Source organism: Neltuma alba, unplaced genomic scaffold (assembly GCF_004799145.2).
Source record: "Neltuma alba isolate B1F8T4 unplaced genomic scaffold, ASM479914v2 tig00012343_pilon, whole genome shotgun sequence".
Taxonomy (NCBI): domain Eukaryota; kingdom Viridiplantae; phylum Streptophyta; class Magnoliopsida; order Fabales; family Fabaceae; genus Neltuma; species Neltuma alba.
Genome location: NW_021636852.1, coordinates 103,189 through 116,352, shown reverse-complemented (window position 1 = coordinate 116,352; position 13,164 = coordinate 103,189). Strand labels below are relative to the sequence as shown.

The window sequence follows — 13,164 nt, the reverse complement described above, 5'->3', positions numbered from 1 at the left end:
GAGGTAGTTCAGTAATGAGTGCATTGTTAATTATTGTGTGACCATATCCTTAATATGGAATATGATACGGATAAGAAAATTATTGGTACTTTGATATTTATAATTTTTTTTTTGAAAAATTAACAAGAATTTTCTTAATATTATTGTATGTTTAATGAAATGTGTTTAAAAATTTTAAATTATAAATCTGACATATTAATATAATATTCTCAAATCTATATCATTTCATAATCTTATACTTTTAAGTGAAAATATTTATTTTTGCAAATGTTCACTATAAAATAAAATCTTCAGCCAATGTATGTGCTTTATTTTTTTTTCCTTCTTTAGATACTTTTATAAACATATAATTACTGATTTCTTTAGAGTAATTTTATCTTCTACTCCCCCCCCCCCCCCAAATTAAAGCAGGATCTACTCAAAATCTCTTTTCCAGAATCTCATGGTCATGTTTTCCTCTCTCCATTTTTTTTTAACACTGACGCCTAAGAGCAACAAATTTTTTTTTTGGGTAAAAAGACAATTTTATTTAATATAAATAAAATGTGAACAAATCCAAATAAACCAAATGAAAAGGCCGGCCGAAACATTTAAAATATATTGAAAAAAAAAACAGACAACAACCAACAAAAGAAAAACTAATAATAGAAAAACACTCAAGACACCGTCGCGTGACGTATCCATCAAAAGCCTATTTACCCTCTTCTGACACTAAAATCACAAATCTTTGCACGAGACATCTAACTGATGCTGGAGAAAATTCAAATGTTGCTGAGGGATTAAATAATGGCACTTGGATTTGACTCGGCTTGCTAGATTAGTTCCAAATGAGATCATAAATAAGCTGTCAGCCGTTATATATACCTCCAAACAATGGTGTTAAAAACGTGATTTAACTCGCAGGATCGTCCTTTTTTGTGTGCTTAGGCGTCTATATCGTGTTAATTCTTGAACAAAATCGGAAGTCAGCAAACTCGGATGAAACTCGCATGGAATCGTAGTTGGACAATAAAATCGCGAGTTATTTGGCGTGTCTACGAGTTGTATTCCCACATTAGTATGCTGGAGTTTGTAAATGGTATAAATTTTTTTATTTTAAAAAAATTTGTTCAAGTACTTTAATTGTAAAAATTTTAATTTATTTAAATAAAGAACTAAATATTAAATTTATTTAAACAAATCCCATTTGTTAGATGTATGTTGGCTCGGTATTAAACATTTATTTATATTTTTATCATAATCAACTAAATATAAACTGATTATATGTATGGTTGTAATTGGTATTTAACAATATGATAATATTTTTAAGCTAATTTTTAACAAGAGATAAATTCTTACAATTTTGTTTTACGAGTTTGTATGATAAATTTATCCTTTCATTATTAATTTATGATAACTTTGGTTGATGGATTCAATTTTAATGATTTGAATTTGATATATATCTAAAATAAATTATTGTCTTCTTATTTTAATTATTTAATTATATACTTTTAATAATTATTTATTAATAGAAGTAAACTCTTATGAGTTTATAATCTGAGTTTATATTCTTCTCGCGAGTTTACTTAAACTCGTGAGTTTGATAACATTGCCTCCAAGACTTGAGCATGATAATGATATAGTAATGTGGAATGGAACTTTGGTGGTGCATTTTCTATTAAAATTGTCTACCATATGATTGAAAAGAGTGATGAGGCGCGTTATGATCCAACTCTCAAACTGATATGGAGATGGAATAGATTCTTCATGTGGCAAATTTTTCAGAATCGATTACCCACCAATGAGTGGGGGAGCCGATGGTCTCAATGTTCTTGGTTATGTGATCGGGATCAAAATGGAGTAGAGGATGTCTTTCACATATTGAGGGATTGTATATAGGGTAAAAGTGCATCCAGTACGATGATTTTTTTTTTTTAATAGTTTACCTAGCACCCTAATCTTATTTTTCTGATACATCCAGCACCCAGATGTTATTCTTTTAGTTATTTTATTGAATTAGGGTGTTCGATGCACTAAAAATAAGATTATAGTATTAAATGTTTCTGGAAAAAATAATGAGGATGCTGGATGCACCTTTACTCTTATATTTACACTAGAACATTACGGGATTTACTCATAAAACGTGCAGTAGCTCAAAACAATTCTATGCAGCGTCATTGTCTGATTGGGTTCACATGAATCTCAAGGGGAATTTTGGTTCTGATATGACTGGTGATTGGGATCTCACTTGAGGTGTGGTAGTTTGGAAATTATGGCAGTGGAGAAATGACTTTAATTTTAAAAATGGTTTTCATTAAACCACACATGATCCTTCACCTGTTGTCTTAGCAACTGGATTCTCATAAAGCATCATCGTGCGGGCGTGTTCTTCCAGATCATCATGGAAACTGGATGATTGGTTTCTCAAGCTATCTTGCTGACTGTACGTAGTGCTTATGAACCTGATCGAGGAATGGGCTAAAATCTAGTTTTTGAAATGAGATTCAGAGACTTGATTGTTGACACTTGGAAAGTTAAGCTTCAATTTGTTCATCCTGAGGGTAACAAAATTGCAGTTGCAGATGCACTAGCAAAACATGGTCTTACAGACTTCCCCTATATTTGGCATGGCGCCTCAACACATGAGGACCCTGGTTTAGAAAGATGCTTGGAATGCCCCAAGCTTCGGCTTGTCTCTTTGTTCACAAAAAAAAAAAAAAAAAAGAAAGATGCTTGGAATTGCAATCCCCCATGTTTCAATTTTTTCTATTTCTTTTACCTCCTTTTGTACCCAAAAAAAAAAAAAACCTATTTTTTACTGTGAATTCAAACATAACCTCACTTTCGAATAAGCCACCACTTCACATTTCACGTTTTTTAGGGCATATTTTTTCGGAAGCTCAAGAGGTTTATATAATGAGTAAGTTTGTATAAATAAATAAGATTAAACATTTAAAATTATTAGAAAAATAATATTTTAGAATTATAAAATTAATTTAATCAATTAATCAATTTAATAACATAACAAAAAATTCAAAGATATATTAAAATTATTTTTTGGGAACGATAAGTAATTAAGTGATTGTTAATTAATATTTATGTCAAAGGTTCATGATGGAAACAAAAGTTTAGCATTATATAACATATATTTCAATTTCAAAAGGCATTTATAAAAGTTTTCAAAATAAAAGACAAGACCCTATGGTTTCGATTAAATAAAGGGGAAATCAGTGTATTTTACTCATATTAATAACTACGTTTTTTCAATATAAAGTGTCAAAATTTCCAGCTGGGGAAAAAAAAGAGAAATTATCTGTTTTAGTTTGACATTAGTTAAACGACGTCGTTTTATTTAACGGTCATATGTATAAAATCACGAGCCAGTTGCGGTGCGCATTGATCTCTTTGGCAACGGGCAAAGTTGACCAGTGACAAGGAAAGTCCCCATCACATCGTCATATGGATGAGAACGGCTGAATCATCCTCAAACACACGGTGGCTGCGCATGATATATCATCCAGAAGAAAGAGACTTCTTCAAAAAAAAAAAAAAAACTACAGTAACTTGGAAGTTAAATTCATCTTTAACCGATCACTGAAAAAATATGTAATTTCAAAGAGCAAGACAAAATGATCACCAAAAAAAAAAAAAAAAAGAGCAAGACAAAAGATCTAAAGGAGCATGAGACTCGCATAGTCGCATTCCAAGCTGTGGCACTCTATGCTATCCATTCGTCTCACTGTTTCTGTGTTTCATACAACCTTGAGAGAACAGAGAGAGTTGCAGAGAGCAAATAGGTCAAGGTGGGATGTCGCATGAAGGTCATGAGGAAGAAGAGAACATGGCTGCTTGGCTTGTTAGTATAAATACTCTCAAGATTCAACCTTTCAAGCTGCCGCCTCTGGGTACCCATAATTCTCCCTCTCACCAGTAGCTCTGAATATTTCCACTGAGAATGATATTCTTTTCTGTAAAGTAATCTTCAATTACCTGTGAATTCCTACTTCTCACAATCTATCTCACTGCATATTAAAAAGGCCCCCATGATGCCAGAATTCGAATCAAAGCTGTTGGTATCTGTGGCAGTGATGTTCACTACTTCAAGGTGATAACCCTTTTTTTTTGGGCTTTGCCTCTGAGTTATATTTAATAAAATGATTTATCCTTGCCTGGACCAGAAAATACCCCTTGTATTTATTTATATTCTCACCAGTAATGAGTTCCAATTTTCTTTGATTTTGCAGAAAATGAGGAATGCACATTATGTAATGAAAGAACCCATGGTAATGGGCCATGAGTGTGCAGGGATCATAGAAGAAGTTGGCAGTGAAGTAAAGAATGTGGTACCTGGTGACCTTGTGGCAATTGAACCTGGAATTAGCTGCTCACATTGTGACCTCTGCAAACAAGGTCGATATAACTTGTGCCCCAATATGAAGTTCTTTGCTAGTCCACCAGTTCATGGTTCTCTTGCTAATCAGGTTTGAAGCATATCAAAGCATAGTTCTTTCACTAACTAGATGGGGCCTCTCGCGCCAGATCTCTGGAATGATCTCTATTATTGCTTGTGATTGCTGTGGATTTTATATTTTGCATTCAAAATTCATTGACATTGATGTCAATGTTCCTCGTCAGTTCCAACTGAGGAAGACATGCTTTGATGATTCTATGCCTAGTCGAGAAGAAAGACAACATGTCTGGTTATTTATTAGATTTGTGTTTGGTGGTGGACCCTTGAATTATTCATGATTTGATCCCATATCCTTATTAATGGTAGCTGTGTTTCACTTGATTCTTTGACAGTTCTTTTCCGTTTAACTGATCTCATGATTTGATCTATTGGGAACTTTTCCATTTTACTTTCTTGACATGGTAAGCTCTTCTATTGGAAAAAAAGAAATCCTCATAAACCAGAGGAAGCACACTGGTAGAATTTCAGGAAGTACTCCACCTTGTCAAAAAGGATAGCTGTGTTAAGATGATGAAGCTACTATAACTGATGCTAACTTCTATGTAAGTGTTATGGCTAGGATGCTTGCTATATTTCAGAGCCATAAGGCTCAATATTATGCATACATATTGAAATGCTGCTGATATGAACGGACATTAGGCTATTCTTCACCTTTACCTGAAGAATGTATGCTGGATCACTAGAAAGCAGGATAAAGTGGCTCAAGCCAGAGCCAAAGAAGAGTTCATAGCAGCTGAACATGCTTTGACTTAAGCACTATAGTTAATGCAGTGGCAGGTTGATTGAAGTCTGCATCAAAGGAAGCAACAACGCCACTATGTAACCACAAGTCAGCAAATGACTCCAGGGAAAAATATAGTTATAGTACATTAAAATTAAGTATCACTTCCTTAGGAAAACAGAAAAGGAAGATAGGTGATTATGCTAGCGTTGTTGTCCTGATATTCATATAAAATAATTGCCCCAGGTGAGGTTGAAAAGCTCAAATCAATGCACAGATAAGGAGGAGTGTAACTAGTGGTTAGTAAATTAGTGCAGCTTTATTCCATAATTTTAGCAGGTGAATCAGCTTATACTAAAAAGATAAGGATATTTATTTTAAATATATAGAAAAACTTTCATTGTTTGAGTTTTGGCGCATGTCAAAATATTTTATAGGATGGAAGAGGAAAGAATGATTTGTATCTATATAAATGGAATATACACGAGAAGAACTTCATTCTTCTTTTCATGTTTTTCTGATGTTCTTCATTTTCTTTCTGCTTATTTGATTACAGGTTATCCTATAGTTCAAAAGCACATATTATCTTAACTTGTGTAAGAGGATCATAATCACAGTTTCAATTAAGACTGAATGAAAAAGTGAAGATCATGTAATAAGTCCTCACCTTGCTTGTGTGTCTATGTGCTGTATGAGGTGAAATACGTTTACTCCAATACAAACCCATGTTGAGTTGCCCCTTTTCTTTTGACAGATAGTGCATCCTGCAAAAAACCCATGTTGAGTTGCGCCTTTCCTTTTGACAGATAGTGCATCCTGCAAACCTATGTTTCAAATTGCCAGACAACGTGAGCTTGGAGGAGGGGGCAATGTGTGAACCTTTGAGCGTTGGTGTTCATGCGTGTCGCCGGGCTAATATTGGACCAGAAACAAATGTGTTGATCATGGGAGCAGGACCAATTGGACTTGTCACAATGCTCTCAGCTCGTGCTTTTGGGGCACCCAGGATCATCATTGTGGACGTGGATGAGCATCGTTTATCTGTTGCAGAATCTCTTGGTGCAGATGAGACTGTTAAAGTTTCGGCAAAAATTGAGGTAACCTTGTCATAACTGATCTGCATATCATTTAATAACTTTTTTATGTGTCCTGGTAAACAGAATGAAGAAAGAAAGTTGAATTTGTGATAAACTTGTTACTTCATTAGGATTTTATGTTTGGAAGACAAAAATTTAAGTTAGATTTCGGCATATTCCCATGATCTTCATGGTTCAACAAGTGGTTACAAAGATACTTATAAATTACTCACCAACGGGATTTGGGTTGCATCCTCTCTAACGGGGCCAACTTCCATTGGCTTTAATGGCCTTGTTATGATTTTGCCTTCAATGCCCGCAGATCTATGCATTAAGACAAATACTAATTTAAACCACAAATTTCATTGGCTTTTAACTGGACCAGGCCGGCAACTAGAAATAGTTATCTGATCCTCTCTTTCGTTCAGTCGTGGCATGCCATTCTTTATCACTGAACACCACCTAAGCCAAGCTTGAAGTGCACACTGACTTTGCAGGAAGTGAGTGAAGAAGTTGTAGAGATACAAAAGGCAATGAGAAGTAGGGTGGATGTTAGCTTTGATTGTGCAGGCTTCGACAAAACTATGACCACTGCATTGAGTGCTACCCGTGCAGGTGGCAAAGTGTGCCTCGTGGGAATGGCACAGGCTCAAATGACTGTTCCACTCACGCCTGCTGCTGCAAGGTATAATTACTGTGCTCTGTCTGAGTACATGTGTGTGTGTGTCTCTGTGTATGGTAGAATCACTTTTCTGCTTGAAAAGTTTTTGCTGACACATGATTTTCTGTTATATTGGTTGTTACTCACTTGAAAGTTACAGAGTAAGTACAGAAGAGAGAAGATGTACTCCAAGAGAATTAGTTAAACATGATGCTACACTTCAAAACTCATACGAACATTAGGGTATAACTTGTCTAGAGATTCTGAGTGCGTGTTTGGAAAGAGAGGTGAAGGGGGAAAAGAAAAGCTTTTGTTGCATTTCCATGTTCATGCTTCATTAGTAGTAAACCCCGAAGCTTCCTGTAATTGTAGACTTGGCAGCATAACCAGCATTCCCTTACTCTGCATTATATATATTTTTAAATGAGTAATTGTATGGTTCAAAATACAGGGAAGTTGATGTGATTGGGATTTTCCGTTACAAGAACACATGGCCTCTGTGTCTGGAGTTTTTGAGGAGTGGGAAGATAGATGTGAAGCCCCTTATAACTCACAGGTTTAGGTTCTCTCAGAAGGAGGTTGAAGAGGCCTTTGAAACCAGTGCCCGTGGTGGCAATACTATCAAGGTTATGTTCAACCTATAGCTACGAAACTGCATAAACAGCAGCCAAAGGCACACTCCCATTGTTATCAAATATAAGAAACAATTTGCTAAGATTTTTTGTAATTTCAATAAATCAAAAAAATTAGCCTTTGAGTATTCTTGATGGTATAATGATAAACAAATTCAACCCCTTTTTTACTAATAAAAAATTTTAACTGGTTTTTTTTATCTCTCGTTGAATGGAAGAAACTCATATATCCGTCATGCTTAAAACTCGCAACCTTGTAAATAAGAAAGATTTAAAAGATGTGCGTAGCATTATGAGGCCTTTTCCTTTAATAAATAATAATCATATTTAATGATGTTTGTGTGTTTTTTCAAGCCAATTTTGACGTGTGTATTAAAGCTTGTACTTTTTGACCTAAATATATTATTATATTAATTCATATAACGTAGAATTCACATATTAGATATAGAATGACAGAAAATTATTTACGAAAAATTTAAAAATAAGAAGGGGGGGGGGGAGCCAACGCAATTATGTTTGTTATTAAGGGGGATTAAAAATCTATAGGCAGATAACCAAATTTCCATTAAAATATGGTATATGTATATATATATGTGGCTGGTATGATTTGACAATTGTGTGGTGCATTTTTCATAATTTTTTCCAAATAGATTGATAAAATTTTTGAAATTTCCGTATTCTGATATGTACGGTGTATAAATAGGTATAGAATCTCAATCAAATAAGAATACAGAACCGTGATGCTAGCTTAGAAGATAGGGAGCAATAATAACACAACCGTATCACACATAATCAGGAATTTAACGGAGAATTGACTCCCAATATTGATTGCAGATGTTTAGGAGGTGTTTGGATGAAACCAAATCAATAATTTTTGAAAAATAGAATTTGAGAGAATAGCTTTTGTGAAGAATAGATTTTGTGAAAAAGTAATTATAATAAAGTGAGAATGTTTGGATAGTTGTTATTAGAAACACTTTTTACATGTGCAAATTACTAAAAAAGACATAAGTTAATATGATAATTACATAAAATATAGATTTTATAATATATTTTAATTTAAAGCAATAAAATTGTTAATAATATTTTTTTACCAACATAATTAATAATATATAAGAAAATATAATTAATAAATAATTAATATCTATATATATTTATAAAATATGAGATTAAAAATGTTTATGTAAAAAATGAATTTTTTTACCAACAGAAAAATATTATTTTATTTTAAAGATTATAAATATGAAATACCATGATATTTTTTTGACAAAATTAAATAAGCACACATTGAGACAATTTATTACTTATTATAGTAATTAACGATAAACACATAACACATATATATGATTCTCTCAGGCTCTCTCTCGTACTGCATTTGGAGCAAGATACCATCCTCCACGCTAACAAGCCACGCAAGACGCAACCGAGTCAAGGGGCATTTTTATGCCCAGATAATGTTGCTGACCTTCTGATACCTTGATGATGCATCTGTCATTAAAGCACTTAATTAAACTACGTCCTAATTAATTTGTAGTTTATGATCAACCTAAGTCATTACTTCTAAGGAGCAAGTTATGGGTCTTTTTAGGTAAAAATTTAGGTGATAAAAAAAAATTGGACCTAAACTAAAATGTAAAATTCTAATTCTAAATGCAAGATGCAAATGTCCTAAAATCTATATGAAAATTAAATTAAACTAAATAAATACAATGTAATTTTTGGGGGGATTTTTTTTGAAGAAAAAATTAAAATGATAAATAAGGAAAATTGACTAAAGAGCAAAAAAAAATTAACAAGTAAAAATTGAGAAGTTTCTCTTCAAGTAAGGTAGAGGGGACAACTTAGGATTAGCATGGATTTAACCTTCATAACCTTAATCAATTAATTAGACCAAAGGAAAGTGATAAGAGAGTAGAATTAATAAATTTAATCACCTATTTGAAACAAAGGGAACCCTTAATTTCAAAAACCCTTAAACTATTAGAAAACTTATAACAGTATAAGGTTGGTTAATTAAGCTTACTAAAACCAATGAAAATAACTTAAATTAATTCTGAAAATTATGTTTGAAATTATCCAATTAAACAATTTGACAATTAACCAACTTAATTAAACAATTAAAAGGCAAAAGAACCTAAATTTTGCAATTCAAACCACATTGATAATTAAATTCATAATGAAAACTCAATTATAAATTCAATTAATAATACAAAAGTTCATAAACATAAATTCCATCAAATGTCTCAACACAAATAAATTCCAAATATCAATCCAATCCAAGAATAAAAATGACAATTTAGAACTAAATTGTCTCACAAAATTACAACTCAAAATTGTTTAAAATTAAATAATCTTAAGTCCTTGAATTAAAAAGATAAATGGAATATCACTCCCTTGTGGTCTTCAAATAGTAGCCCAAGGTTCAAGTTTCCTCCATGCTCCTTCCAAGTTGTCTCCTATGCAAGCTCAAGCTGCCATCAAATTGATCTTCCCTCCAAGCTCCATGAAACTCACGGTCATGATGACTTGTGAATGATGAAGGGTGGTGTAGGTGAATGTGTGTCTAAGGAAGGGAATTAGTTGAATGGATGATGATGACTAATGGCTTTGTATACGTGAAGTGAATTGATAATGGTGAGAGATGGTAGTGTATTGTGAAAATGGGATGAAGGAAGATATGGTGCAAGGCATCAGGCTTGAGGGATCACGGTGAAAGAAGAGAATTGATGTTAAATGGTGTCCATGCAGCTGAATGGAGAAGGAAAAAGTGATCTTCGGTGTGAATTTTCTATATGGAATGAGGGGAATATTTTAATGGGAGAAGAGAAAATTTTTTGTGGATTCAAAGCTCAAACCCATTAGTAATTAATTGACCCACTTGATATTAACCATTATATTGTGTTTAAATTCCAAGAAACAATCTTGTACCATTGGGCTCCCTATATGCTCTTTTTTGACCTACAAGAATTCAAATGCATCCATTAATGTAGATTATATTCAAATATAATATAATCTATATCAAAATTAAATATTAGATATGCACAAAAATTAGGCAAGAAATTGCAAAACTTTCTAAAAATAATCTTTCTAAAAATATAAGACTTGTTTCCAAAGAAATAGGAAAAATTAATTCCAAGTAAAAATAGGAAATCACATAATATTTATATTTTTAATCCAAAATCTCAATTTTTATGCAAAATCCAAAAATCAACCAATTAATTCAATAATACATAAAAATCCATTTAAACCCAAAATTATCATTTAAATCCTGAATTAATGTGGGATAAAATGTATAAAAATTAGGCTTTATCAATTCCCCCACACGTAGCCTTTACACTCCTAGGCAAAGCAAATGAAGACCAAAGAGTAGTAAAAGAATAGACAATCAAACAAAAGTTAATGTTCCAATCACAAGCAAAAAGCAAACCAAAGGATTCAACATCTTTCTTATCCAAGTAATCTTCTCATGAATCAAGAAAACAAACATCAAGGCAATTTACTTGACAAAAGGGAATCTGAGTCAGAAATCCCTCACCAAGTTTAATGTATATGTCACTCATCACTCAAGAGTGTATTGGCTTATGTTTACACTCAAAACCATCCTATCCAATCCTCTTTCCATAGGCTTAACAAGAATCTAAATTCTTCACCAATCATAAAGCAATCACAAGTATAAATCAAAAGGACTTTTATTAGGTTGTAATAGGTCTAAGGTAAAGAAAGAAAGGATATAGTGTTTGGGAAACTAAAGTTGAACATCTTAGGAAATGAAGAGAACTATTGAAAAGATATAATGGAATGCAAGAAACTAAATTAAACTTGAATTGGGTCATTCTTCTTCTTCTTCTTCTTCTTCTTTTCCACTTCCTTTTTTCTTTTTTACTTTCTTAAGCCGTTATGTATATGCTCTTTTGACGTGAACCTTCATATTAGTGATACAAAGGCCCGGTTACTCAAGCACGGATAACTTATTGACACTAAGATGCTACTAGCACGCTCATAGCCCTTAATGGCTGTTTGACACGAAGATCGACATTGGTGACGAAGATCCTCGGTTACTAAGCACAGCTTAAACTAGAGGAGCGGAATCTTATTACATATTCTTTTTTTCCTTTTCTTTTTTTTCTTTCAAATTAACCCAAACCATGACTCTAAATGTGTTCTTCCATCCCAAGCACATGTAATTTAGTACTCTGCAACTCCTAAGATATTCAGAAAGGGTAGGATTTTTTTTTTTGGCTATGGGTTAAGGAAAAAAAAAAATGATGAAGGCTTAAAAGGGGTTAAACAAAAGATAAATGCATGAAAAGGGTAGACTTTTGGCTTATTTAACTAGAAAAATAGAAATGAATGCCTTTATCATCTTTATGAATGCAGATGCACAAACGTGGTCTCAAACAAGATTCAAATCAAGTTCTAGATCGAGAAAAGAGATAAGAGTATACACACATGAAAAGAAGAAATGCATCAGGCTCAAAACCTCACTAGGTACATGATTACTAGCTTACATTCACCTAAGTCAAATCCATTGCCATTTAGTTTATCCACTCAAGACATGATCAATCACTTTTCAAATCAAGAATGTATCATACTTGAATCACTTCAAACTTGTAATCTTCACATTCAAAACAAAACAAAACATTTTTTTTTAGTTTTTTTTAAAGAGGAAACTAAAACAAAAGTAAAAACATAGGAAAAAAACTAAAAGAATGAAATCCCTCCCCCACACTTAAATAATGTATTATCCTCAATGCACAACACATAGGGAAAATCACAAAAATAAGTAGTATCCACCACAGCCCAGCTCAATAATATGACAATCCAAAGCAAAAAGAGTAAAGGGAAGGAATACAACAGTGCAACATCCTAAGTTTTAATAGCCCTTTAACTCTGATTTTTGAGGATAATTAGTGTTTAAATTTGAATCTTGGTGTCTAGTTTGGGATCAAAGTGAGTTGGAGGAGCAGGTGAACAAATCCCTCTCAGAATTTGTTAGTCGCGACAAAGTGAAACTTCGTCAAGGCAAAGCAGAGAGTTTTGGGAGAGCTTACTTTCAGGAATGGGTTTTCATCACGACTAAGTTAAGGGGGAGTCATGATGAAAGGTGTCAGGTGAGCAAGAGTTCCTCTCGGAAAAAAGTTATCACAGTGACGAAATGGGTTTTTGGCCATGACGAACTTGGGTCTCTAGGTTAGAAAATCCCTCTCGGGATTAGTTATTCGCGACCAATTACTGGGTTCACCACGATGAAAAGGTCGTGTCTTTAAATCCGAAGGAGGGGTCTGATATGCGAAAATCAGATTTTTTAAAGGTAGGAGTTGGAGCTCTGCTAGGGCCTCGCGTTTTTAGCTTGGGGAAGGTGTTTCTAAGGGTCCATTGCCTCAAGTAAGTGAATCTAACCTCTAATCTACTCTTTCTCTTGGGATTTTTGAGGATTTTGTAGAGGAATCCTAGAGCTCTCTAGTTTCTGATGAAATTAATGTGTTTGACTGATTGTTTTGAGTTTAAATGATTGTTATGGGCTAGTCTAAGTATTTAATCGGTGTAGTTTTCTTGAATTTGGAGATTTTGAAGTTTTGGGAATTTGGGGTTTATAAAAATGGAGGTTTATGATTGAGGATGAT

At 33.2% G+C, this 13,164-nt stretch overlaps 1 protein-coding gene across 1 annotated transcript; it reads left to right on the top strand.

Moving 5' to 3' along the window:
- The first annotated feature begins 3,672 nt into the window (after nt 1-3,672).
- On the top strand, nt 3,673-7,727 carry LOC114726185 (sorbitol dehydrogenase-like). The gene is made up of 6 exons (XM_028912756.1): nt 3,673-3,884; nt 4,017-4,084; nt 4,224-4,460; nt 5,978-6,268; nt 6,745-6,932; nt 7,360-7,727. The coding sequence occupies exons 1-6, from the start codon at nt 3,788-3,790 to the stop codon at nt 7,550-7,552; spliced, it is 1,074 nt and encodes a 357-aa protein (XP_028768589.1). The 5' UTR covers nt 3,673-3,787; the 3' UTR covers nt 7,553-7,727.
- Nucleotides 7,728-13,164: the final 5,437 nt, after the last annotated feature.

Excerpts from the sequence above, each read along its gene's own strand:
- LOC114726185 (XM_028912756.1), top strand. The coding sequence starts at position 3,788 with ATGTCGCATGAAGGTCATGAGGAAGAAGAGAACATGGCTGCTTGGCTT. Across the intron at positions 4,085-4,223 it reads GTGATGTTCACTACTTCAAG|AAAATGAGGAATGCACATTA; the intron begins GTGATAACCCTT and ends TTGATTTTGCAG. Across the intron at positions 4,461-5,977 it reads ATGGTTCTCTTGCTAATCAG|ATAGTGCATCCTGCAAACCT; the intron begins GTTTGAAGCATA and ends TCCTTTTGACAG.